The sequence below is a fragment of the Manis javanica genome, chromosome 4 (assembly GCF_040802235.1).
Source record: "Manis javanica isolate MJ-LG chromosome 4, MJ_LKY, whole genome shotgun sequence".
NCBI classification, from domain to species: domain Eukaryota; kingdom Metazoa; phylum Chordata; class Mammalia; order Pholidota; family Manidae; genus Manis; species Manis javanica.
In genome coordinates, this window is record NC_133159.1 from 182,368,373 (window position 1) to 182,394,070 (window position 25,698).

The following is a 25,698-nucleotide window of genomic DNA, read 5'->3' on the forward strand; positions in this document are numbered from 1 at the left end:
GGCTGCTCCAAGTGGGCCCAGACTTCGGTGCAGGAGACCATGAGACTCTGTGGACCCAGTTGGGAAACCAGCCCCAATTCCTTCCTGGGTGGATGGCCCTGTGTGCAGCCATGGGGTGTCAGCCTCTGTCTTCCTTGTGACAGATCCCAGGGCCAAGAGCCACACTCGGCTCTCATTGTCAGCTGTTCTGGAGGAAGAATCCCATGGCACCAAGGAGCCCAGACCTGGGGGATTCCTTGCTGCCAGGACGCCTGCTGCCCCCCTCTGCTGGGTGGGTCCTGGCCTCGCCTAGCAGGATGGAGAGCCTGATGGAGTGCCTCAACCAGGTTTATTTGTACACAAGCCAGTCAGGTACAAAGTCAGAAAAGGTCTGTGGGGACAGCAGCAGGCTGGCCAGGGAAGCGGGAGGTGCGGGGCCCAGGAGCCAGGCCTGCTGGTTATGCTTCAGGGCAGAGGCTGCCCACACAGGTAACATGGTCTGCACTCTGAAGAGGAAGGGGACGGCCCACAGGCTCACTGCTCCCCTGCAGCTGGCTACTACTGCAGCCGAGTGTGCAGGAAGTGCCATTTGGAGCCAGGTGGCAGGGGGGCCAGGGGGCAGCAGTGGAGTCAGGAGGATGGAAGCTGAGCCTTCCCTGGCACACAGGGTGGCACCCCTCTGGTCAAACATGCCCTCGGCTCATCCTATCTGCTGTGCTGCTCGACCATGCTGGCTGCCCTCTCTGTGCAGCTTGGCAGGAAGGGTGCCTTGCAGGCGGGGTGGGAGGCAGTGTCCTCCACACCAGCCCTTCTGAGGCCAAGCCGGCTGGAGAGGCAGCACTGCAGGCTTTGTTAAAAAACATGAGCCAACCTCCCGAGGTGCAGGTGTGGAGCAGGGACAGGGCTGGCTTCAGAGCCCAGGTGGCCGTCGGTGCTCTGGTCAGAAGTCACAACCACCCTCTCTTTCGGGACACACCTCTTGCTGCCTCATGGCCTCCAGGAAGGCCAGCTCCTTGGCCTCTTTCTTCTGGTTCCGGGCCTCGTACTCCAGCCTGGGGGCCAGGCTGGGTGAGCTGTGAACCCAGGACAAGGGCTTCTGTGGCTCTGGCGTCCCCACAGGCCCGGGGGAATCTCACCTGTTTTTGATGATGCGCTGGACGATGAGGTCCGTGGTGAGGTCGCTCCCGCTGTCCACCTGACAGAAGATGCCCCTTCTCCTGGGCTCCTTGAGGCCAGAAGGAGGGAGGAATAGACGGCCTTCATCTGGATCCCAAGGAGACCACCCAGCTGCCAGGGCCCACAGGGTTCCCACCCAAGGGAGACTGGCACCCAGCCGTGGCAGGGGTAGCAGTGCCCACGCATCAGTGACCTGGCCCCTAGGACAGAGGCCAGCAATGGGGAGTCATTGTCATGCCCACCTACCAGACAGCGTCGAGAGGCTTGGGCCCAGCATCACCCACCTGGTAAGGGTCAGAACCGTCCTTGTCAGGCACAATTTCTGTCTTCCCGTGACACACCAGGTCCACCTGGGGAGGGAGTACAAGCCAGGAAGCCTTCGAACTGCACAGCCCCTGCCTCGCAGGGGGGCAGCTCCAGCCGCCGCTCACGGCCAGCAGAGGTGTGGGGCCCTCCGAGACCCGGCCACTAGGAGCCTCACCTTGAAGTGGTCCAAGAGCTCTGCTGTGACCGCATATGGGGCCCCTATCACCACTTCTGACACATACTGTGGGGACAGGGACACAACTGGTTAGGGGGCCCCAATGCTGGCCAAGGCCTGGAGACAGCAGGGGATGAGGCAGCACGGCGTGGCCAGCCAGCTGCAGCCCTGGGATCCCGAGGGCTCCTGGGATTCGAGGAGGAACCGCGTCAGGGGCCTGACTGCCCCTCTTCCCACCCCAGCCCCCCTACCTCCCGCTGCTGCCCTGGTGCTCACCCGACAGGCCAGCACACTCAGTGTCCGCTCATGCAGGTTCATGATGGGGTAGTTCTTCCCCTTGTAGTGGTTGACCTCCTATGACAGACGGAGGTCAGGTCAGGTAACCTCAGGTAGACAGGGCCTGTGCTCTTTCCAGGGGGACGGCCCTGGCCAGCTGGCAGGGAAGAGGCCCCAGCCTGTCTCCCCTGCCTCCATCAGTTCAGTGCCCAGGGCTTTGCTCCCACCACAGGCTGCCTGTACCCAAGCCTGACCCCAGGAACCCAAGGAACCCCTACACCCCACCAGCTGCCAGGGAATGAGACCTGGTCAAAGTGCAAGCCGGCAATGACATAAGGCCTCTCTGCCAGGCCATGCACCTTCTCCAGGAAATCCACATGCCCAATGTCTGCACCCAGGTTAAGAAGCAAGTAACCGGAGGGAAGAAGCTGCCCACAGGACTGGGACCCGCAGCAGGTTCCTGCCTCCTGCCACCCATACTGCTCCCCGTGGATGGCTGTGCCCCTGCAGCTTACCCCAGTGCAGGGCCCTTGAGGGTCAGCGGGAGCCTCCAGGTGCTGCCAACCGCTAGTGCAATAAGGACACGCAGGGGGAAAGACCTGGGGCAGGGACAACCCATCTCCCACTCCCAGAGGATACGGAACAGGTCGAAGGCGCCAGCCACGTAGATGACCGTCTCCTCTGGCTGGGGCTCCTTCCCGGAAGCAAACTGAATGATCTTCTGGGATGTCTGCAGAAACTGGGACACCCCCGTCCAGGGGTCCCACCCCCATGGACACTGCAAGCAGAAGGGTCTGGTCAGCAACAGGCCTCCCAGGCATGTTTCTCACCTGCTGCTCCAGGGCCTCCTCTTCTGAGCCTGGGGCTGCCTGTGCACACCGTCAGGAGACACAGGTGTGGGATGGAGAGAACAGGTGCAGGGGCCACAGGACAGGACTCCAAACCCCCAGCCCCAGCCAGCTGGCTCCATGCCCTGCCTCCATCACTGCTGTTTTCAGGCATGGCTGGGCAGGACCCCTGTGGCTGGTGTTAACTGTGGCTCCAACCTGTGGCCACAGTGGGCACTGCAGCCAACACTACATGGACCCAGCAACTGGTCTGCCAGACAAGCCAGTGCATGCAGCTCTCCTGGTGACAAGGTACCCTGAGGCCACCATCTGGTCACCTGGGAGGAGCCTTCTGAGGAAAGTGTCTCAAAGGAGAGAAGCCCAGACTGCCTGGTTAGACGACCTGTCTGCGGGCAGTCCTTGCTCCTCCTCCAGGCAGTGGCCGCTGTGGCCTGTGACTGGCCAGCTGGCCACCCTGGCGGTCAGGATCTGGTGCCCGAAAGGGAGGGAGCAGGGTGCAGGGTGAGTTTCTGGGCCAGCCTCTCCCCAGGGGCAACCTTGGGGGTGGGTATGGCCTGGCCAGCATGGTGACACTCACCTTGCCAAAGCTGTCTGCATACTCCCGGTACTCGGAGGACATCTGCACGGAAGGGTGGGGGGTTGAGGGGCCTTGCTCCCCAGACATGGTCAGCCCCAGAACTCTGAAGCTTCCTGTCCTGCTGCCCACCAAGGGGTCGGGCATGAGGGGCTCCCTCCCTCCCAGCAGGGTCCTCAGCCCTGGGACCTCAGAGATTCCAGCCCTGCCTCCCCAAGACTCACGTGGCTGCTGTGATGTGCCTTGGTCACCAGCAGCATGCGGCCGACGAGGTCCGTGGTGGACACGCCCTGGGTGCGCCTGCACTCCCTGGAGACACAAGTGGGGTCGGGGCTCTCTTCTTGGAACTCTCGCAAGGCTCCGCCTCCAGCTCATCCCACCCAAGGGCAACCCAGCTGTGGCCACACCGCCGTGGCCCAGCAGCAGGCCGTGCTGTGCTGAGCAGGTGTCTCCTCCTGTCAGCCACCGGAGAACGCCAGGTCGGGGGTGGGGAGGGGTGGGGACGGCCACTGTGCTTTTGTCAGCTAAAGAAATGACGGGAGGCGGGGAACAGCTCCAGACTCCAAGCCTGTGGTGCTGGGGGGCACCCAGACAGGCTGGCAGCCCCGGTCCCTGTGTGCCCCCGTCTGAGCTCAGGTCCTGCCCCCCTGAACAATCTCTGCCAAGGGAGCCCCTGGCCATGCTGGCTTTTTAAGTGAATTAAGAACAACCAGCTCCCGATGTCGTACCCTCACATCTCTATTGCTCGACAGCTGCCCCTGGCTGTGACCACTGTCCTAGATGGTGCATTCAGACGCCTCACACAGCCCGAGGTGCAGCACCCCTCCACTCCAGTCCCAGCCAGGAGACTAAAGCAGCAAGAGTGCAGGAGGAGGGAGGCCCATGCAAGGGCTTACCTGTACCTCCCGGCCTGCTTCACCTCCTCATAGGTGTCCCGGCCATCCACGGTCAGCGTGATGTCATCTACGGGGGGAACACGTACATAAGAATGCTCCTTAACCCAGAGCCCTGCGGACCTTCAGGGCCCGCGACCCCCACCCCAGCCTGCTCTCCTACGTGTGGGGGCTCATTTCAGGGGGAGGACCCAGAGCTCTCTCCGACTCTCCAAGGGCTCAGCGCTCCCCAAAGGTGAGGGGGCCGCAGCACCCCTGGGTGCTCCTCTGCTGGTCTGGTCCTGGGCCTGCCCCACATCCCCAGGCCTCGGAGGGTCCGGGCTGAGCACTCACTGCCGTGGACACAGAAGTCGCAGCTGTGCTTGTCCAGGGTCTCCAGCGTGGTGACGTAAGGAGCTGCTGGCACCACCTCATCCACCCACTTGATGGCGTGCACCATCTTGTACCTCTCCTCCTGAGTGAACACCGGTGGCCCCTTGTGTTTGGAGATCTCCTCTAGGGCCAGAGCAGAGGGCAAGGGGCAAGGCCTAGATGGGTGACCCTTGGAGGGCTGGGCCACAGGCTTGCCAGTCCCTCCCAGCACCAAGCAGGGTCTGTAAGCATGCAGAGGCTTGTGGTGGGCAGCCGTCTCTGGCACTGGGCCCTCAGCCTGCAAGGATGGGAACTACACCCGAGTGGCTCCCACTCTGTCTACCACAGGCTGTCAGAGGCCCTGTGGACATGTTGGCCAGGTCACTGCAAGGCCCCCCACTCAACCAGAGTTCCAGGTACTCAGGCTGTGCTTGACAATGGAGTCCCCAGTCCTCCAAGGCCTTAGGAACCAGGTGTGTGTGTGGAGGCATGGCCAGGGCCTCCATCCATTGGCTGCACTGCTCATGCATTCCACTGACCCCTCTTGCTTTAGCTCAGCACAGGAGGTGTAAAGTGGGAAAGCCCTGATGGACTGGGCCTGGGTCCAGGTTGGGGCAAGCTTACTAAGCCATACTGTTAAGATGGATGGCCTTGGGCCCAGCCTAACCCCTTGCGGGGCCCTGGTCAATAGGGACAGCCCCCTGGGAGGCCCTGAGGGTGGAGGGTGGGCATGGCAGCCCCAGCTTACCGTCGGTGTGCACACCCACGATGAGGTAGTCGCCCATGGCCCGTGCCTGGCGCAGCTGGTTCGAATGGCCATAATGCACCATGTCATAGCTGTGGGAAGGGCAGAGTACTAAGGATGGAGGGGACTGAGAGGCCGGTGGAGGACTGCTCCTCTCTGGCGTCAAGGAAATTCTCTGAGAAGCTGCCACTGGGACGGCTCCCAGGGTCTAGCTGGGCCTGGACTGCCGGTGAGGAGGTAGGCACTCAGCTCTCCACACCACTGGCCTCCGGGTCCAGGGCCAGATCGAGGAAGCATGGCAGGTGCCTAGCTGTGCCCAGGGGCAACGCCTGTCCATCCTGAGGGCCGGAGGGCGCACAGAAGGCCCCTGTTCCCACTTGGGACAGTGCTTTGCCCTCAGCCAATGCAAACGAGCCCAGAGAGGCCCTTTAAGCTGTAAACTGATGCTGATTCGGGGGTGGGCTGGACTCTGTACTACCCTGAGACAGGTGGGGACTGTCCCTAGGGCCAACTCAGAACAAAGTCCAGTCAATAAACATGGGCAGCCGCCGACTTTGTGAGTCCTCCCTGCTCCTCTGTGGCCTCCAGAAATGCAGCAACCGTCTCCCTGTTGCCTGGTTCTACAGGTTTTATTCTCAAATCCAGGCCTAGTTAAGCGTGAACTCTCAACTAGAGGCCACAGACAGTGCCTACTGCATGGCTTCGGTTCCCCCGGGCACCTGTATGTGCTGGGAGGGCACACATGTCCTCTGCGGGCCCCAGCTGGGCTCTCGCTCCTGCCCTGCTCCTTCCAGCCTCACATGCGACTCTGAGTAAGTGAAACTGTTCTCTTTTCCAGGTGACCCAGGCCACCCGCGGACAGAGCTGTTCCTCCCAATGCCACCTGCTATCCCCACCACAGCGAGCCAGGCCCCAGCAGACAAGCTTGCGGGTCACAGGGATCTGGGCCCAGGGTGATGGAAGAGGGAAACCCAAACCCCAGAGCCTGGCAGGCTCCTGCGCACACAGGATGGGCTGGGTGGGGGCGGGGGGTCTGCACAGCACAGTGCAGGTGGTGCTGGGTCCAGGCTGCGACCTAGTCACTGCCTCGTGGCCTGCTGGGGCAGGGGCCTGGCCAGGCCAGGGCCAAGGTCAGAGTCCGGGAACAGGAAGCTGCACTCCCTCTCCCCAAGGTGACTCAGGGACTGGGACTGGGCAGCCCACAGCCCTGCAGCTCCCCTAGGAGGCCCCGGGCTAGGCAAATACGAATTTCTGCTTCCATCACGTAAAAGCACGAGGATGCAACAGAGACAGCAAGCCATCTCCCGGGCGAGACCGGTCTTCCTCTCATCTGCTGATGTCCCAGACTGTTCTTGGGACGACCCCAGCTACCCGACTTGTCGTAAGAGGGCAGACGAACACGGAGCCCTCCCGGGGTGGATGGACCCTGAGTCGGGGGGGCTTTCCTGGGGTCCTGGACAGTTTGGCAATTTCTGCCCGGAGGCCGGAGGCCCTCTCGGGTCCGTGCTGGGCAGGCTGGGCGCGGCGAGAGAGCCCGGGGAAGGCGTTCTGGGTCACGGCTCCTCAGACGCAGGGCTGCCCACGGCAGCGACTGGACTGCGCTCGGCAGCACCAGACACACGCGACTTTCCGCCGCTGCTCCGGGCAGAGCGGGCGAGGGAGTCGCCCCGTTAGGCGCCCGGGAGCCGCGGGACCGAGATCCGTCCGCAGCCCTGCCCGCGCCCGGCGACCCTCACGCTCCCCCCCGAACCGAGGCCGCTCCCCCGCCGCGCCCGCCAGCCCCGGCCCGCCGCGCTCACCAGCCGTCACACCACACCCGTACGGCGCGCTTGTCCCCCGGGCCTTGCCCTTCGGCACCGCCCGCCGCCCCGTGCCCGTTCCGGATCATGGCCCCGCATCCACGGCGCGGTCCCGCCGACCCTACAACTCAGCGCGGCAGCCCCTTCCCAGCGCACGCGCCGTCACGCGCGCCTCACTTGGCCAATAGCGAGCGCCGCCCCGCCCCCGCGCCGCCAAGAGTGCGCGCGACCGGCCTCTCCAGAACCGGGCCCCGCCCCTCCGAGCCGGGCCAAGGCCGTGCGCCGCCAGGGCCAAGCCCCGCCCCCATGGCGCGCACCTCCGCCGGGCCTCTGCCCGCACTGGACGGAGGGGCGGGGAGAACCACGTGGGGCGCACTCCGCCCTCTTCACGAGCACCCCGGGCACAGCGCCCGCCCCCACGCCGAAGGGGCGCTCGCCGGGTGACACGGAAAAAACAGTGCAGAGATATTTAATAACAACAAACGGTACGCTGAGAGCCAAGGCTCAAAACCACCCCTTTGCCGCAAAACCAATACAGAAAAAGGTTCCTATAAAGTTAACATTTTTAGTAAGTAGTAGAAATAGGGTTAAGACCCCTGAGAACTAGCCTGGTGAACGAGGTAAGGCAGCCGTGCGCTTCCTCGTGGCCGGCCAGGTGTGAAATAACCCGAGTTCTGTTCTCGCAGAGGCATGTCTGCGGAAAGGCTGGACGATCGGCTCCATGGTCAGGCCCACGCCGGGGCAACCACAGCAGTGCAAGGGGACTTCCCACAGGGGCAAATGGCTAAACGGGTCATGGTGAAAATGGGCAGCCCTGGCCTTCCAGGAGTCCCTCGCCCCTGAATTGAGCCAGCTGCAAAGTGCCAACTGTTGTTCTAGGTCACCAACCAGGTTACGTCACTTTCTTCCTTTTCACGCGTTTGGTGCAGCCCCTGCCGAACCAGCCACCGAGGACGGGGGATGAGCTAAGCGGTGCGCCCCCAATCCCAGGCGGTGGCTCCTCTGGGCTTCTGCACAGTGACTTTCGGCTGTGGCTGCCTTCTTCGCCTGCACGCAGGGGAACTGCCAGGGAGAAGATGGGGTCGTGCCACCTACCGAAAAGGGAGAGCCTGGTCAGGGTGCCTGGGAGCCTCTCAGTCACAACCTGCCCCAGGGTGGTGATGCTGACTGAAGAGGTCACCCTGTTTCCCTCCCGTGTCTTAACTGTGGCTGCGCTTTGCTTAGTGGTAGCCCCACTGTTCCAGTTACAAAAGAGCTGCAAGAAGGGTACGCTGAGTAAATCAAAGGTCAGCACCCACACACCTCCACAGGACTCTGTCCTTGTCTGCACACATGGGGTGGGGCAGCAGCAGCCCAAGGAGGGCTGAGTCACTAGCAGCTCTGGGCCCCACCTTTCACTTGCATGGCCAGGGGCAGGTGAACCAGACCCTCTCCCCCTTCCCAGACCACAGACTCAATGGGAGGGAAGGCTAGCTGACTAGGGAGGTGACTACACCATAAAGAGATCATGTGTCTGACTGAGATGTAAAGCCACATACTATAAACTTAAGATACAGATAAGCACTGATAAAGAAAATGAGCTATGTAAAAATAAATAAATAAATAAGGTACAGTACACGATAGGCCCACATTACAGAACACCACAAACATAACATACAAGAATTGCCAGGCCCCGAAGGTGAAGGGATCCTTAATTCTTGAACCCTTTGATTAAAAGAAGTTATTGATTTCCCCTATAAGACCCTGAAAATTCACAGAGAGAGAAAGTGTAAACTTTTTACTCAATACATACACCGTGTCTAAATTATTACAAATTCTGTATTAAGGCAGTTTGTTTAAGTTTTCCCAAAGTATGCCAGCTCCCCAAACCAAATGCACCAAGATTCTGTGCAGGCAGAGTTGCCACGAGCACATCTCTTCAGGGCCCCTTGCCATCCATTCTGTGTGAGGCAAAGGGGAATGTCCAGGCACACACTGGCAGGGTCTCGCCTCACTGGGAGTCAGTCAGTCAGGATACCTCAGCCTATCCCTGCAAAGACCACCACTCTGCAATCACGCCTCAGACACCGTCCGCTACCCTTCAGAGAACTGTCTCTACACTCAGCTCACGAGAGAAGACAGACACAGCCCATCCACACAGGGGCAAGGAAGAGGGGGTGTGCCCTCGCCCCCTTACCTGCTGTAGGGGGGGATCTCCAGGCCCAGCTCATCCATAAGGAGCTGCATGACATCATCACACTTCCCATGGAGCTTCAGGGCAGCCCAGTCATCCTTTGGGGTCCACTGGGGACAAAGGAAGGCCAGTGAGGACAGCACCTCACTGTTTCCCAATGGTCTGCTGGCCCCAGCCCCTGCCCGGCTAGACTTCTACGGCCTATGAGTGTGGGACGTGAACATCCCCGGGACTCTCTGGCTCTGCTGTTCTAAGGTTCAGGTCTATGGGAGGAAGCTCTGCATGCCTGAGTTACCTGCAAATTCACAATGTAGAGCTTGGGCCGCCTGCTGGGGGGCTTGGTCATACACCAGAGGTGTGGATACTTCTTTAGAACCTGTGGGAAGGGACAGACGGGCAGAAAGACCACACACACACACCAGGGAATGAGGCTACAAGAAGCTGGGTCCAGAGGAGTTGGCCAGCTGCTGGCAGGCTCACTCCCATATCCGTCAATGGTGCTGTCCACATACCTTTAAGCTGGAGCCCAAACACAGGATCGTGTCTGCTTTGCTGGCAGCTTGGGTGGCCGCCTCCCAGTTTAGAGGTTGCCCCAGTGTTCCTCTCTCCCCAAAGTGCACAATGGTGTCCCGGAGCTGAGCCCCACACTTGTGGCAGGCCCGGCCTGTCTGGTGTCGGTGCAGGGCGGTGCGCTCTGTCACGTCGAACACCCGCACATACTCCCTGTTAGGATTGCAGGCTGTGCAGACCTGAGGGGGAGAGGGCACCGTGAGTGGGAGCTGCCGGCCCGCCCAGGCTCCGGAGGCCCAGGGGGACCGCTCACTTCAATGTACATGTTCCCGTGGAGCTCCGAGATGGCCGTTCGAGGCAGCCCGCTCCGCAGGTGGAGCCCATCGCAGTTCTGAGAAACCACGTGCCGCACCTGGAGGGGAACCACAGGCACAGTCAGCAGGAGGCTGTGGGGAAGTAGTGCTCAGCGGCGGGGCTGCCCAAGCCCAGGACAGCCCCAAAGCAGGGGCGACTCTGACCCTACATGAATTCTTGAAGGCAGACCCAGAGCAAAAGGCTGGCCCCTGCAGGGCTCAGGAGGGTCCTTTGTCTGCCCCCAAGAATGGGTGACTGGGTAGGCAAGCAGTTGCTTTGCCCCTCTCAGCTGGGAAAGGGCCCGGAGCCCAGACTGATGCTCTCCTGGGCTATGTTTCAGGTCCTTGAATGCCGAGGAGGATCAATCCCCTCCCCAGTTGGTAGGAAGTACTCAGCAGAGGGTCTCTAGAGGTTTCACACAAGCCTCCCCTGTACTTAGGCAGCTTCTGAGGTCTGTGGGAACAACTCAAGAGCAGCATGAGGGGAAGGGGCTGCCAAATGCTGGGGGTCCAAGGCTGGCCCTATACATCCTGGGGCAGAGGCTGCCCTCTTCTCTTGGAGACAAAGCATGGGGGGGTTAGAGAGGGGCTTAAACCAGGCGTCTAAACTGCTTGGTGGGCACGCCTCATGGGGGACCGCCGGCTGACACGTAGCTGCACTTGGGCCTCAAGGTGGCACTCGGACCCCACACCACAGCTCTTACCAGTTTTTGCTCATGTAAGCGGGCAATGCTCATGTGGGTGAGGGTCGGCTCGGCGTCACTCAGGTCAGAGGCACTGCCGGGGAGGGAAGCAAAGGGGAGGGGAGCTGTGAGGTCAGAGCCACACCACCCTGGCCGACCACATGGGAGGGAAGGTGGCTTACCTGATGCTCCTCCCTTTCTGAAGCAGCGTCCACACTCCATTAGGGCCCCGGTAATCTGGGATAGAGGCTGCCTGCGTGAAAGATAAGCCCTGTGGGAGATCTCGCTGTAGGCACAGGAAGAACATCCAAGTACGGGAAGCACACTTCTCCCAGCACACTCCAGGGTGGCGTGGGCCGGCCTCTCTTCCACAGGCTCAGCACTTCCCAGTCTACTGTGCCAGAACCCAGATGGAGTGCCCTCGCATACCCAGTCAAGCTCCTCCCTCCAGGCTCCCAGGAGCTCTGCCTCCTGTGGGAGCCTCTCTAGCAGGGAGCACAGCCTGGGCTTCGCGGCCAGGCCTGTCCTCCATGATGAGCAGAGGACTGGTCAGGTTCATCTGTGGGCCCAGGGCCTAGCCAGTGCTCAACAAAGGCCTAGCCAAGTGGTGACCCCTAACAGGTAGCACTTCTCTGTCCACATTCTGCATCCTCGTGCTGTAAGTGGCTCCTGCCCTGCCTTCACAAAGGCTGGCCAACCTCTCCATGAGAGGATAAACTATATAGGGTAAAATGAGATAAAGACGATTGCATTTCCCAAGCTCCCAATACAGCGCAAGACTCACCCCGAGACAAGACAGAACACGTGCCACGATCGAGGTGTCTTGTGCTCCCCAGACTGTGAGTGACCCCCTTTCTGGGAGTCCTGTCTCCTCCCTGATGCTTATGCTCAGAAAACACCTACCCTGACATTTCACAACTAAAAAGGGACTCACATCAAAAAAGGGAATCTCAAGCAGTAATGGTCAGAGCAAATTAACGAACACCATGCAGCTTTTAGGAGCCACCTGCAGCTCCTAAGAGGTGGTATTACTACTTCTAAATAATCACATGCCAGGAGCACACGTGTGACCACAGAGCAAGCGAACAGGACTGCCAGGGCTCCCGGGGTAGGTCAGAGCAGTCAGTGCTGTAGACAGTCCTGCCACCGGGCCTCCGAGTCCATCTCTGTGAGGAGTGTCTTTTAACCTCTGCCTGTAAAATCTTACGCACCCTTCAAAACCAGAACTCAATGCTACGTCCCACAGAACACCAACCGGATTGGGTTTCCCGAGCCTCACACCGCAGAGGGTGTATCTGGGTTTCTATTCTATCGACCAAGCACAGTCGACACACACCCATCACCTACAGCAACAGCGTACCACGTGCCCTTGGGAAGCGAGGCATATTCCACCACCCGACACAGCGTCTCGACAGAACTTCTCAAAACCCAATGCATTTCTCCTTTCCATTCGGTGCACTCTAGTTCTTACTGCCTTGCTTTCTACTCACCTTCAAGATTCAAAAAGCACGAATGGGCAATAACGGGCTTAGTTCTGCCCACGTAGTCCTGGGACAGTGAACTAGCCTCCTGGATGTCAAACGAAGAGGTGCCTGCAGCACTAAGCTATTATGTACCGTTTTTATCCCTCTTCCTTTCTGGTCTCTGGGTATAACACAGAAGTCAAGCATTTCAAAATGCTTACCTACGTGGAGAAGTTTCAAATCGAGTCATTTCGAGTTTCTCTGAGAAAGGAAAGAACCTCTGGGCTGCTCCTTCCGAGAGTCTTTGTGCATCAGTCCTGTTTCTCAGGAGCACCGCGCTCCATCCTGGGGTCAGTGTCCCAGAAGGGGGCGAGTCCCCCCTCCCTGCGTCCCAGCGGGCCGGGCGTCTCCGGGACCCGCGAAACGCGCTGGCGGCGCGGCCGTCCACGCCCCGCCTCCCTACCGTGCTGATCCCCGCGCCTGTGTAGACGACCAGGTGCTTGGCGTTCCGGACGGCGCCGGCCAACTCCCGGACCTTCCTCCGCAGCTCCTCCGGGGCGTCGCACACCTGTCGGGACGCCAGCCGCCCTAAGCCCCGCCGCACCCCCCCGAGGCGGACGGGGCCCGGGGGCGCGCCGCGGCACTCGCCTCCTCCTGCCGCCGCTTCAGGCCCTCGCGCCGCCTGCTCCGGCCCTGCAGTTCGGTCACTAGGTCCTCGCTCTCGGCCAGCAGCCGGCCCTCCTCGGCGCTGCGCTCTGCCGCCGCTTTCCTCAGGATGCGCGACACCTGCGGGCGCAGGGCGGGCGGTGAGGGCGGCGCGGGCCAGGGACGCGGCGCGGGCCGGGCGGCGGCGTACCTGGCGGAGGCGCTCCCGCTGCTGCTCCTCCCGCAGCCTCCGGACCCGCTCCGCCGCCTTGCGCTCGGAGCGGCTCGGACCCCCGGCTGCCATGGCTCCCGGGAGACCCGTGCTTCCGCTTCCGCGTCCCCGCACGCCACACGCCGGCGCATGCGCGCGAGGCTTCGCCCCCGCCCTTCCGGCCCCGCCCAAGGAAGCACCTGCTAGTCTCTTTAAAAGGTGTTTATTGATCATATACAAAATAAAGAAAACCTTATATATCACAAACATACACTATGTACAGCAATAAATACCCGGGGCTGGGCCCAGTGCCGCCCCTCCTGGACAATAATTTAGCAATAAATACTGCACAGGGCAGGGTGGGTGCCCAGGCTGCCACCCGGGAGGCCCCTCCTCACCAGGATCTTCACAGCACCCACTTACCCCGCAGATCCCAGGGTCTCCCCCACCTCCCCCTGGCCTCAGCCCTAGGCAGGGCAGGCAGGGTTTGATGAGCTCTGCTTGGATCCGCCCTCTCGGCACCAGGAGAGCAGCCGAGCTGGACACACTGGGCAGCCCTTGTCCTGTTGCCCTACGATGCCAGGAGAAGGTTTCCTGTACCCACTCCCATTTGGTTAAAGGCTTCAGGGACTAGTAAGGAGGGGATGAAGAGAAGGGAGGGGTGAGGGTATCAGGTTGCTGGCAGGGTTGCCCCCAGCTCTTCGAGGGCATGCTCTCCAACACTGCAGCTCAGACTTGCAGGACACCCACCTACCAAAGTGCTGCTCTCGGGTGGGGTGGGAATGTGTGTGCCTGGTCTAACAGGCCTGGCACACAGGCCAGAAGAGGACAGGCCATCAGCCTGGAGGGCACCCCCATGTCTGTGTCCTCTGCTCTCCCGACCTGCTCCAAAACCAGACAGCCAACAGGAAGGTGGAAATATGCCAAAAAGAATTATTCAGTGGCTTCTGGGGGAAAAAAAATCGTTAATGTGTTGATTCCTTTCACCAAACCACAGCCTAAAAAAGTAACTTACAGGATCCCAGAGCGGAAATGGTGCTGCAGGCTGTGGCTTGGGCTTCCCAGCTGTGGATGGGAGCTTTGGCCAACCAGGCACCCCAGAGAGTGAGGCAGCAGGGATAGGATGGGAATGGACCACCTGTCCCCAAGCAAAATATAGCCCATTAGGGCTGTGGGCCCAGGCACCAGCCATAGAGGCTGCTGCTGCTGGTCAGTGTAAACACATACCTGAAGCCAGAGCGGAAGGGCCTCCGGGACACCTGGCACCTGGCAGAAATCAGCACACCACACAGTTGCCATGAGCAGCCTGTCTTCTCACCCATTGCTCACAGTGCTACCCGAAGCAGCAGCCGGGGGCTATGCAGAGGTTTCTCTGGGGCCATACTCTGGGCAAGAGCTAACCTGTTCCCATAGGGTTCTCCTCTGAAATCTGAGTGTCTATGCTGGGATAAGGGAAGGCAGGTGGGAGGGAAGGTGCACATTATGGTTTACTTGGCAGACAAGAGTGGGAGACTTGGCTTTGGCCAAAGGCCTCAATTTGCTATGTCGGAAAACTTAAGAGTAGGAAGGAACACAACACCCTCACAGTAGCAAAACTGAATTAACAAGAATCAGGAAGACACTAACCAGTCACATGTGGACACAGGATCTACTGTCAAGAAACCTAGGTAAAGGGAGAACAGGATGGAGTGGTCCTGTGGGGCTGGCTTCATGAGAACAGGATGCTCCCCCAGACCCGAAGAATAGCTGCTCTAAATCCAAAACCTTGAAAGGAAGCACAGCCTCACCAACTCCAGAAATTTCTTCCATGGCCTAAACCTAGGACCTGCAATTTCTGTTCAGCACATGCTCACCTCCCAGCCAGGACAAAAGTGGGGATCTGCCCCTCTCACTTCCAGGGCACGGCATGGCCTCTTCTCATAGGGATTCTCATTATGAGATTCCAACTCACTGCTGCTACATCACCAACTTGCATCCAGACTCAGGGCACCCAGGTCAAGGACGGGGAGGAAGCCACTAGGTGACTTAGTCAACAGTCAGAATCTCCACTGCAGGCTAACCTGGGTACAACTGGGAGTGTTTCTGAGCATCTAAGGACAAAAGGAGCCCATCAAGATGACAGAAGCTGACAGCACATCCATGCTTTTATCCCTCAGGCACACTGGGACAAACACAGATGAAAATCCTGCTGCCCACGAGGTTAAACCCTGCCAGGACACACCGTTTTCTTCTTTTCTCCAGGCCACACTTCCATGCTTTTCAGGGGCTTAGGGTCCCCAGAGAAGCCAAGACCCATGTGGCCAGAAACAGGGCATTAGCCTCTTGGACACAGGCATTGAAGGCAGACTGTTGTAGCCTATAGGGAGCTTCCCTAGCCAAGTCCAGCAGACTGGCTGCCTCTGCCAGGTGGTAGTGATGGGGAAGTGGGCTCAGCCCTAGAGAGAAGCATCTCTCCAAGCCAGGCTGTGAATCCCTGGAAGACACAAACCCCAGAAGGTGGAAAGAGGCCTGAAGCCAAGAGCTGCCAGCATGTTCAGGGGGAGATGAGGGACAGGGCTTGGCCCTGGAGACTGTAGCCCTTGTCTGGCACAGGTGGAGACCCCCCAGGCCCTCACACAGGGAAAAGGGGCTGCCCTAGGTGGGCCCTCAAACCCTCTTGTTCTGCCTGGGAAGGACTGCCCCACAGCACAGACAGTTCTGGGATGAGTGGGCACTGGGCCTCGAAGCCCCCACGTGGGCTCCTGTGGGTCCCCCGCTGAGGACATGAAGCCCACAGGAACAAAGCCGGGTTGGTGGCCAGAGCCCGACCACACTGACTGGAGGCCAGAAGGAAGACATCTGGGGACAGGGTGTCCATGGCACTGTGGGCATCCCCACAGGGACTCCTTGGTCCCTGCAAAGCACCCTCACAGGGCCAGAGGCAGTAGGCTTGGAAGCAGTGTGGGGGCCCCTAGTTTTACCTACCCTGCCCGTGTCAGCTCAAGCCTGAGACACACATGCGAAGCCAATGGTGGGCAGGGGTGGGTCCAGCAGAGCCCTACATCTGACTCTTGGGGACCTGGGGCCGGCGCCGAGGCAGAAGAGGCCAGGCTGACAGGCGCTGAGCCCCCAAACTCCATTAGAACAGGTGCTGCCTGGCAAGCAGCAGAAGCAAAAACACAACCAAACCGAAGAAACAAACATGGGAAACAGACACAAAGAAGAGACACCCACAGGTCAAAGGTCACCAGAAGCACCAGCACGTGACGCAGCACAAGACCTCACCAGGCACAGACACACCACGGCACCGGCAAGAGACGGAAGCGGGAAGGGCAGAGGAGTAAGTCACTTTCGGTACAATTGCAAAAGAGACAGCAAAGAGGACATCGGGACGCGCCTCTGGTCGCTCGCAGCTTGCTTTTTTTTTTTTTTTTTAAACTAAATTTTATAAATAACGTCTGATAACTCTGTGTATATAAAAACTAAACTCCAACAGCCACAAAGACTTGTCCATAAGTTCACAAGAAAGGGACTTTTTTTTTTCTTTTTTTAAACTAGCAAAGTTTCTATTATACTTTCTTCCCCTTTCCATTTATATCGTCAAATGTTCTGGCTTGTTTTTTTAAAAAGACAGTTTTATAAATACTCTGCTGCTCTTTTTTTCTTTACTTTTCAAACATATAATTTAATAACCTCGTAAAAGGAATTTTTTCTTTTAAATAAAAGGCTATGTAACCACACAAATAGGTCATGTAAACAGTGACACAGGACCCACCGCAGGACACTGGACACAGCCTTCACACGCGCTCACAGCCAGTGACTTGGTCTTGTTCAGTGCGATGCGTCCCGTGCGAGCGCCGTGGCCCCGGCCTGTAGCCACACGACGCCCCATCCCCCCGCGCTCAGGCTGGCGGCCGGCCTTCCAGGGCTCTCAAAGACACCTGTTCTTCACAGCGCACCTATGTCTGCCGACTGAGCTGGGAGTGAACCGCCCAGCCCCGCCTGGGAGCCCTCCCTGTTCAGGGGCACACCAGCCCAGGGCGCTTGCTCGATCTTCCTATCCACTGCCCAGATCGACCCTGGGCTCTAAGCCTGCAAGGCCTCGGTACAAAGGGGGCTGGGGTGACCCCACATCACCGCCAGACTGACCAATCCCAACATACAAAACACACGATGACAATGACGAGATCAAAGGGGCTCAGCCCAGTGCCCCTGGGGCGCAGGTTGTGCTTTGCAGGGAAGGGAGGAGGAGGAGGAGAGAAAGGAGAAGGGGACAGGGCTGCTGAATTCGCCATGTGCCTAATGGCCCCTCGCAGACCTGCCTGGGCAAGTGCACGTCCCTACGACCGGGCGTCCGTCTTGGACTTTACTATTGTGATGACGCTGGTGGCGGCCACCTTGCCAGGGACTAGGGGCCCCAAGCCAGCAGCAAGGGGGCCGCGAGCTGGCGCCACGGGGCTGCGGGCCACGGTCCTGGCGAAGTTCTGCAGGGCCTCGTACTTGGAGCGCAGGGCGTCCAGCTCCAGCTTCATGCTGGCGTTCTCTGAGGCCAGCTTCTCCACCTCCTGCTGCAGCTCCGCCTTCTGCTTCTCCAGCTCCTCCTTCTGGGTCACCCGCTTCACTCGGCAGCTGGCAGCATAGCCGCGGTTTTTGAGCGTGCGCCGCCGCTGCTTCAGCTGTATGATCTCCTCCTTGGACAGGCCTCGCAGGTGCTGGTTCAGCTCCCGCACTGACATGGTCACCAGCTCCTCATCGGTCAGGCTGGTGCCATTCTCACCTGGCTCCCGCTTCACCTGGGGGCAGCACAGTGCCTGAGGTCAGAGGCCCAGCAGCCTACTCACCCCCCTGGCCATCCCAGACCCTATCCACCCTACCCACTCACCTTCAAGGCCTTGTTTCCTTTGTTGGGGGTCGTCATAACCTGGGGGCACAGCAAGCAGGCAGTCTGCGAGACAGGGGGCAGAAGTCAGGGCCCTGGACACCACCCCATCTCTCTCCACAGTCTACGTGGCCTGTGCGCTCCCTTCACGCCCTCTGCTAGCCCAGTAGGCGCCCAGCCTCACCCCTCACCTGACCGTTTTTCCCATACCTGGCCGGAGGACCCAGCTGCTCCCAGTTCACTCTGCCCCCAGGGAACCAGGGGCCAGAAAAGGCTGATGGGGGAAGGGGAACTGAAGGGCTGTTAGGGAGGCAGAGGCGAGAAAAGGGGCCAGGGGAGATTAGAAGGATGCGGGAGGGGCCGCCCAAAAGGAAGCCGGGAGCTTTAAAAATAACCCCTGTGCGCCCCAGAGCGCGGCCGATCCCGCAAGTCATGCTGACTCAGCACCTCGCTCCTGCCTGGCTCGCTCTCCCTCACCGGCCTGGCACTACCGGAGGCTGCCAGCCAACACAGCCCCAGGGGACCCGCTGCTGAGCCGAGCGCCGCTGGGGCCAGAAAGGCCAGCCTGGCCAAGAGCAGGTGAGGGCTGGCCCAGAGACCCCACAGAATGGGTACTCCGAGCTCCTATCTCCCATGACCCACCCTGTTCCCACAAAGGCTTAGGGGGCCAGCCCCACTGGGGACTCAGGGCAAAGGGGGGTGTGGGAAAGTCCGGATTCTCCCAGAGACTTCTCACTTTGAAGAGCGGTGAGTGGGGCACTAACCAGCTCTGACACTTCAACACTGGCAGGAGCGACGCTGCCCTCCAGGTGGCAGGCAGGCAGTCCACAGGGAGGAGCCTGGCCCTAGGCCCCTCCAGGCTCTGCCCACCTGCCCCTCTGAGCTGATGGAGTAACCATCCTGTGGCTTTGGGTTGCAGCATGTTGTGCCCTTGCCCCACCCCATCCAGGGTATTTCACAAGTGTGCCACGGTTAGCCACCCAGGGGCTGCTCAGCCCCCTCAGGGCCCCCCGCCTGGGATCAGTGCCCACGGGGCAGGGAACAAAAACAAAGGGGCTAAAGCTGGATCAAAGCCCCTTTCACACACTGAGCCACTTTCCTGTACTCTGCTTTCTGCCTCCTGAAGACTTGCAAAGGACATTCTCACATACCTAGTCCTGGGACTCCTGGCTCAGCCAGCTCCCACCAGACCCTTTGGTGAGCAAGCCCTCACGCACTCCAACTCTGCTGGTACTTTCCAGGTTAGATACAGGGAGGTAAACGGCCGGAGGCCAAGATGCACCCCTTCCCGGGGAAAGTCACAAGCCCCTAGGGCGGTTCTGGGCTGGGGGGCCTTCCTACCCTCTTCAGGGGGCTGAACTGTGGGGATGGCGCCAGGGCAGAGACACACCTCACCCAGCGCTGCACTGGAGAATGCCTCCCCACAGCAAAGCCACCTTGGGCTCTCACCCCAGTTCTTCCAGTGCACAGAATGGGGCAGACGGAGCTAGAAGTCAGAGGGTCCTCAGCGCCCACACCCACCCTGGGAGCCAGGCCCTCCCAGTACAGCTGGAGGGGTTTCTGCTGCCTTGAGCCAGAGTTGGGTGTGCAGGGTCATTGCCCCAGGTCCTACCACTGTGGGCCTGAAGGAAAAACCTGGTACCAGCTTTTCCCACCTGCCATCCTTCCTCCACCCCCAAATGCTGAGCACAACGGTGACTTCCTGAAGAGACCACACAGAAAAATGCCTCCTCAACAGATTTCACCCTCTGCAGAAGGCCTGAACTCAGCACAAGTGCAGCCAATAGTCTCCAAATGAAAGGTGTGCGTGCGTGTGAGGTGGGGGAGGGGCAGGTCTCAGCAAAGCCAGGGCTTCCCAGCCTCCTGGCAGGGCCTCCGCCCATCTTAAGACTACACCGATGGGGAAGACACAGCCTTCCGGGATGGCTGGGAGTGATGGCTCAGGGCACCTCTAGAAGCCAGGAGGAGGGTATCACAAAGGCTGGATCAAGAAGCTGCCCCCTGTCCCCAGTCTTCCACCCCATCCCAAAGGCAGGTCCAGAGCTGGGGCCCAGTCTCACCCTCTCCTCTCTGCCTGCCTCATGGAGAAGGCACAGATGGTCCCCCAGGCCACCCATTCAGGCTGAGAGCCAGCCAGGAAGGGGCAGGAAGTTTGGGTAGCTCCCATTCTCTTTCCCCTGGGCCCAGATTTTAGGGCACAGACACCAGGCAGGAGACAAGACAACCAGGCCCTGCTCCTTCTCCTGGCCTACAAACCCCTACTGGCCAGACCTCCCAGGCAGGCGCTGTCTTGGGCCTTCTGACACCCCAATTTAGCTGAGCCTCACTCCCACCCTGCCCTTAAAATCCACCTTCTCCAGAGGCCGTCAGCCATAGAAGTCACTTTGAAAAGAATCTAAACCTTAATTTTTACAAGCATAAAAAACTGAAAAGACTTAAATACCCTTCCAGGAATCTGCATTTTCCTGGAGCATAAAATTCCAGCCAAAAGATCAGAAGAAATGTTAAAACTCCTGGCGTCTATAATAAGCTCTGGGCTAAGGATGTGTGGTGGGGACATCCCTGAGAACAAACCACAAGGCCAGGTTAACCTAGCCACGAACTCCTGGGCAGGGAGGGTCAGCTCTGGTCTACACGAAACCCTCCTTGCCCCCGGAGACCATATACCCAGGCCACACCACCCTCAGGCTGTTAGTCCCCAAATCCCCAGCATCTGGTCTGACACAACCAGGACCAGGTTCTTTACTAACAGGCATAACGCTGAGCTCCCGTGTGAAGTAGGGCAATTTTGGGGATGACTGGGAGCTGCGCTCTTCCACCCGATGCTGTCCATGCCGGCCAACCTGCTGTGTCCTGAAGGCTAGGCATCCTCAAAACGGGCCGCCTGTGGGGTGCGAGGCAGACCCAAAGGCCAGGCTGCCATAAGGAGCCAGGCTTGTGCCCCACCGCTTCTTCTCATATGCATTTCCCAATACAGCTGTGTCTGCTTGCCACCCACTTCCACCCCTCAAACCGGTCCTGTCCACTGTCACCCAGGATTCCAGTACAGGCACCTCTTTCTCCCACTGGCTCCCTCTAGCCAGGATGTAGCCCTCTCTTCTCCGCCCAGGGGCTGCCCAGCCTGGCCAGGCAGACCAGTCACAGTGAAAGTCCGCTTCCCAGCCCCAAGCACGGCCCCCCTAAGCTCCTCCCCTCCCCTCCCTCGCAGAACTATTCCCCAGTTTGGGGAACTGCCCCAGACATGGGTTAGGCACCAGCTTTGGGAGAAGAGTATGGTGGAGGGAAAGACAAGCCGGAGGCTTCGCCGCCTCCTCCAGAAGGCAGCCCGCATCGGGGCCCGGCCACTTCCTCCTCACACACCCTGCCTTCAGCTGGCACATGAGCCCAAACTCAGGCGCCCCAGCCCCTGGGTCTGACCCCCTCCCCACCCACGTTTCCAGGTCTTTCACGCACAGGCCCCCAGCTCAAAACCCACCCCCACCCCCTACCCCGGGCAGCAGAATAAGCATCCAGTGACCTCATGCTGATGACTCAGCAAGTCTCCCTCCGGGATCCGGCACGCGTGTGGCGGAGCGAAGCCGGCGCTAGCAGGGTCCTCCCGGCCCGCCACGTGCCGCCCCATCGCCCTCTCCCCCTGGCCCGCCAAGGACCCCAGCGCCTGGGGAGGCGCGGACACAGACACCTGATGAATCAGCAGCTCCAGCCGGGGCCGCCAGGCTCTTCCGCCGAGCCCTGGGCGCCCCACTCGACCCCACCCTCTCCTCCCGCTCCCCCAACCCTCGCGCTGCCCCTCCTTCCAGGACGCCCCGGGCTCCACCGAGCAAGTCGCGTGCGCGCGCGCCCCGCCCCCCCCAGCACCCCGGGAGCAGGGACCGGGCGCGGCTCCTGACCACGGGGGAAGTCGAGGCACGGGCCGCCAGTGGGGTGAGAGGCGGACCCGAGGGCAGGAGCCTCGGGCCGCGCCGACCCCGGCCAGCCAGGAGGAACCGTGGCCCCGCCGGCTCCCGGTTTGGCCCAGAGCCCCCCGCCCGGCCGGCCGCCGGCGCACTCACCCAGTACACTGCGGGCCCGGGCGGGCCAAGGCCGAGGCAGGCGGTGGGCTGGCGCTCCGAGGCCGCGCGGGGGGCTCCGGGCCCGGGGGGTGGGGGAGACTCGCCACCTGTGCGGGCCGGGCGGAGCGCGCTGCGAAGGCCTGGCCGGACCAGGCTCAGGATCCGCCGCCGCTGCCGCTCCACAGACGTCACATGATGTTTGGTCACGTGGGCTCCATTCATGAAGCGGCGACGCGACCGGCCGGGGCTTAAAGGGGAAGGCGCGGCGGCGGTAGCGGCGGTAGCGGCGGCTGCTGCGGCGGCGGGAGAGGCGTAGGGCCAGCACTGCGCCTGCGCGCCCACGAGCCGTTGCCGTAGCAACGCCTGCGCCCCGCCCGGGCGGGGTCTCGCGGGACGGGTTCCGGCGCGCTCTCCGGCCTCCCCGCCGCTACCCGCTACCTGCGGCGGGCCTCCTGGGTGGGTGTGCGGCGCGGCGGCCCCGGCGACGAGGGCTCTGAGCACAGTGGCCTGGCCCCAGCCGGCCCAGCCGGCCCCGTGACCAGGGCTTGCCCAGGCTCCACCAGGAGGCTGTTCTTGTCGGCCCCGGGGTGCGTGGTCTGTCCACCCAACGCCCCAGGCCTTGCGCTAGTGACAGGAACTCTGGCGGCGGGGCGGGTGCGCGCAAGCCTCTGCAGGGTGGCAGGTGACGTGTGAAGGGCACCTTTCCTCCCTGTCCTCAAGCACCTGTCTGGGGCTCTGCTTGCGGGTCCCAGGCTGCTCCTGCCCTTTCTGTAAGGAGTGCTCACCGCTGGTCAAAATGTACGGAGAAAGACGCGGCCGCTGGGAAGAGGGAAATTGGAGGGATCCAGTTTCTGCTGCCAGATTTTGAACGTCCCTTCTCTGGTGTAAGGCCGGGAGCTCAGGTGGGCGGACTGAGGAGAAGCAAGGGGTGGGCTTCGGGGCCCCCTGGGAACTCTGTACCCCTGAAGGACAGCAGCAACTTGCTGGTAGGCCCCAGAGTCCGTGGAAGCGCTCCCTGCCGGAGGCCAGGAACTGCTGAGTCCCACACACCCGTCACCCGCCTAGCAGGGCTGCGTCCTACATGCTGAGCTCTGCGGGCGAGCCCACCCTCAGGCTGCAACTTTCCCGCGGGAGGCAGCAGACACACACCCCAGAGGCTGAGAGTGCAGGCCTGTCCACCCCCCCTCCAGCCTCCAGGTCCGGTCCTGCTGGGTGGGGGTACGGAGACCCAGCTCTCACCGGCCTGGGAGGGCTGAGCCCATGCAGCAGGCCCCATCTGTTGACTCGGTACCACCCAGTTCAGGCTGGAACCACAGTGCCATCAGGAAACAGGCGACTGGCCCAGGGCCTGGGGCCAAGCATGGGGTGGACACTCACTGGTTAATCCCCGCCCAGCTCCATGCCGGACTCCTGAGTCCTCACTGAATGAAGTCCGGCTGCCGTTTACACGGGTGACTGAGAGGCTGCTTTGCGTCGCCTGGCAGCCGCTTCTCCCCGAGGGGATTCCCTCTCCAGGAGTCTCCCTCCGCATCTCACCCTTGCTGGAAACGCACTCAGCCCCTCTTCCATGGGGGAGGGGGAAGGCAGGGGCTGTGCCCACCAGAGAGGACTGCAGGAAGCGGGTGGGGGTCTCCCATAGGCAAAGGCCCTAGGTCTTGAAGCCAGCCCTCCGGACAGGCAATGGGGCTGCAGAGCTGGCCCCCCCTCTGTCCTCTGGGGACTGTGGGGAGGGGATGCTCAGCTTGCACAAAGGCCAGGGGGTGGGTTAGCTGGCACGTGAGAAGGGGCACAGGTAGTCAGAGCAAGGGCTCTAGACAGGAAACTGAGGCAAAGGCTGGATCAAGCAGAGGGAGCTGGCTTTCCTGCCAGGGCTCACTCGGCCCATGGGGCCAGGAACAGGAAAGGTTCACTCCAGCCTCTGCCCCACCTGAGGGGCTCCGGGATGAGGTAAGAGTCAGAGCCGGCAGTGGCGGGGGCCAGGAGGTCATCGCTAAGCTGAGCCTCGCTCAGCGGGGCCAGCAGCACTGTGATGCTTCTCCGCTGGCATCGTGAACCCCTGGCGCTCAGGGCCCACTCCGTCCTTGGGCTGCTCCGCTCAAGTCTGCTCATACTTTGAGGGGCTTCCCCAGGCGTCCTCCGTGGATGTTCCAGGCCTCTCAGGCTGCCTCGCCCACCTTCAGGCTGCCTCGCCCACCTCCACGGCTTCTCACCTACATCCTGCCCTGCTTCATTCTCTGTCTGGCTTCACCCTGTGTCCCCACCTCGGCCACCTTTGGCTTGACAGGAGCCACAGCAAGAGGTTCACGGGTCCTGCCTGCTGAAATACAGCACATTCTTCCCAGGAGGCACAATGCTTCCCGGAACCTACTGTGCTCCAAGGCTGTGACGCGTCTCTTCCTCACCTTAGGCTCACCTGCTAGCTTACCTCAGACCTGGAGCCATACTGGTGCAGCATGTCCCCTTCATCTTCGTACTGGTCGGTGTCTGACACACAGGTGCTCAGTAAGACTGGCCTTGGGACAGTTAGGACCAGCTTCAGTCCTAGGCAGTCACGTGGTCTGTGGGACAGTCTCTTCCAGGACATCTTTTTCCCCATGGCAGGGTGCCAAGGTCTCCCTGCATTGTCAAGTGCCATGTCAGGGGAGGATGGTCCTTGGGGGAACCCACTGCTCTGCCTGGGTGTTCCTCACACATCCTACAGACACCCTGCCAGCTCCCACATCATGTGGGGTGACAGCGGGGGGAGGTGCGACAACCTCTAGAGGCAAAAGGGGCCTCGCCTCGGTGTCTCCTTCCTCAGTGACTGTGGCTCGAACTTGAGTGCCCCTAGCCCCGAGGGCTCTGGCCTCAGCAGCTCCTCTGATCTTGGGAACCTCCTGTGAGGGTTGATTTTGTATGTCACCTTCATTGAGGTATGGGGTGCCCAGATACTTGGCTAAACCTTGCTCTGGTTATTTCCATGATAGCGTCTTTGCATGGGATTAACATTTAAATTGGTCAACTGTTATCTATAACATGGGGTGGCCTCACCCACTCAGCTGAAGGCCCAAAAAGACCAACACCCCTGGAGTGCGAACTCCCCAGCAGCTGCCTAGGGACATTATCTGCAACATGGGCTCCTCCCACATAGTAGCCTCTGAATCGGGGTGTTGGCTCCTCCAGGTCCCCAGCCTGCCAGCCTGCCTTGCAGGCTGGACTTGATAGCCTCGTAACTGCGTGACCCAATTCCTTAAGTTGTTCTCTTTCTTTATATATGTCCTGTTGTTGTTCTGGAAAACCCTAACACACCTCCCTAGAGGGCTCCTTCCTTTCTCACCTGCATGGGTTGGGGAGACACCTGCCCTGACTGAACCAGGTGTGAAGGATGCCAAGGCTGCTGCCCCCTCCCCATGCAGGCACTCCAAGCCTAGCCCACAGTGTCCATTTCCAGTCACACCTCTAAGGACCCAGGTCTGAAGCTCCACGCACTTTCCCAGGAGCTCCCTCCCCTCTTACAGGGAAACATGGCCCCAATGACCAATGTTGCTGAATGAAGGGTTCTGGGGTATGTGGGCTGCTAGCCTGGCCTCTAATGTTATCCCTGACAGCTACGACCTCCAGGGCCTCCCTCCATGTGTGGTGACAGAAG

General features: G+C 60.6%; 3 protein-coding genes across 11 annotated transcripts; all 3 read right to left on the minus strand.

Moving 5' to 3' along the window:
* Positions 1-309: 309 nt before the first annotated feature.
* PCYT2 (phosphate cytidylyltransferase 2, ethanolamine) lies at positions 310-7,329 on the minus strand. Of its 4 annotated transcripts, XM_036997460.2 has the most exons (13): positions 7,123-7,305; positions 5,327-5,415; positions 4,561-4,722; positions 4,231-4,297; positions 3,559-3,643; positions 3,338-3,379; positions 2,552-2,690; positions 2,218-2,300; positions 1,913-1,990; positions 1,637-1,702; positions 1,440-1,505; positions 1,116-1,204; positions 310-1,031 (listed from the first exon to the last, which is right to left on the minus strand). In XM_036997460.2, the coding sequence occupies exons 1-13, from the start codon at positions 7,209-7,211 to the stop codon at positions 920-922; spliced, it is 1,167 nt and encodes a 388-aa protein (XP_036853355.2). In that variant the 5' UTR covers positions 7,212-7,305; the 3' UTR covers positions 310-919. The 4 variants fall into 4 exon arrangements, with proteins under 4 accessions (XP_036853355.2, XP_036853354.2, XP_036853357.2 ...); XM_036997459.2 differs by lacking the exon at positions 2,218-2,300 and having other exon boundaries at positions 2,428-2,781; positions 7,123-7,315; XM_036997462.2 differs by lacking the exons at positions 2,218-2,300; positions 7,123-7,305 and having other exon boundaries at positions 2,428-2,781; positions 4,561-4,681; positions 5,327-5,414.
* A 246-nt stretch (positions 7,330-7,575) lies between these two features.
* On the minus strand, positions 7,576-13,318 carry SIRT7 (sirtuin 7). Of its 2 annotated transcripts, XR_005055648.2 has the most exons (11): positions 13,161-13,318; positions 12,953-13,090; positions 12,768-12,872; positions 11,024-11,094; positions 10,863-10,935; positions 10,119-10,217; positions 9,808-10,044; positions 9,591-9,671; positions 9,299-9,405; positions 8,780-8,865; positions 8,019-8,213 (listed from the first exon to the last, which is right to left on the minus strand). XR_005055648.2 is itself a non-coding variant. In XM_036997458.2 (10 exons), exons 1-10 carry the CDS (start codon positions 13,251-13,253, stop codon positions 8,015-8,017), a joined length of 1,203 nt encoding a protein of 400 aa, XP_036853353.1. In that variant the 5' UTR covers positions 13,254-13,318; the 3' UTR covers positions 7,576-8,014. The 2 variants fall into 2 exon arrangements, 1 of the variants encoding a protein (XP_036853353.1); XM_036997458.2 differs by lacking the exon at positions 8,780-8,865 and having other exon boundaries at positions 7,576-8,213.
* Positions 13,319-13,367: 49 nt separating this feature from the next.
* MAFG (MAF bZIP transcription factor G) lies at positions 13,368-24,701 on the minus strand. 5 transcript variants are annotated; one of them, XM_017657348.3, is made up of 3 exons: positions 24,496-24,701; positions 18,022-18,084; positions 13,368-17,932 (listed from the first exon to the last, which is right to left on the minus strand). In XM_017657348.3, exons 1-3 carry the CDS (start codon positions 24,664-24,666, stop codon positions 17,480-17,482), a joined length of 687 nt encoding a protein of 228 aa, XP_017512837.2. In that variant the 5' UTR covers positions 24,667-24,701; the 3' UTR covers positions 13,368-17,479. The 5 variants fall into 5 exon arrangements, with proteins under 5 accessions (XP_017512837.2, XP_036853360.1, XP_017512839.1 ...); XM_036997465.2 differs by lacking the exon at positions 24,496-24,701 and adding an exon at positions 22,071-22,584; XM_017657350.3 differs by lacking the exon at positions 24,496-24,701 and adding an exon at positions 21,536-21,554.
* Between the last annotated feature and the right edge of the window lie 997 nt (positions 24,702-25,698).

Coding starts and splice junctions, on each gene's coding strand:
- SIRT7 (XM_036997458.2), bottom strand. CDS start 13,253: ATGGCAGCCGGGGGTCCGAGCCGCTCCGAGCGCAAGGCGGCGGAGCGG. Junction 10,936..11,023: donor CAGAAAGGGAGGAGCATCAG/GTAAGCCACCTT, acceptor CCTCCCCGGCAG/TGCCTCTGACCTGAGTGACG. Junction 10,045..10,118: donor ACGGGAACATGTACATTGAA/GTGAGCGGTCCC, acceptor TCTCCCCCTCAG/GTCTGCACAGCCTGCAATCC.
- MAFG (XM_036997465.2), bottom strand. CDS start 22,292: ATGAATGGAGCCCACGTGACCAAACATCATGTGACGTCTGTGGAGCGG. Junction 18,085..22,070: donor CCGGGCCCGCAGTGTACTGG/GTGAGTGCGCCG, acceptor CCTGTCTCGCAG/ACTGCCTGCTTGCTGTGCCC. Junction 17,933..18,021: donor AAGGAAACAAGGCCTTGAAG/GTGAGTGGGTAG, acceptor TGCTGCCCCCAG/GTGAAGCGGGAGCCAGGTGA.
- PCYT2 (XM_036997459.2), bottom strand. CDS start 7,211: ATGATCCGGAACGGGCACGGGGCGGCGGGCGGTGCCGAAGGGCAAGGC. Junction 1,991..2,427: donor CTCAAGGGCCCTGCACTGGG/GTAAGCTGCAGG, acceptor CGTCTGTCATAG/GAGGTCAACCACTACAAGGG. Junction 1,506..1,636: donor AGCTCTTGGACCACTTCAAG/GTGAGGCTCCTA, acceptor CTCCCTCCCCAG/GTGGACCTGGTGTGTCACGG.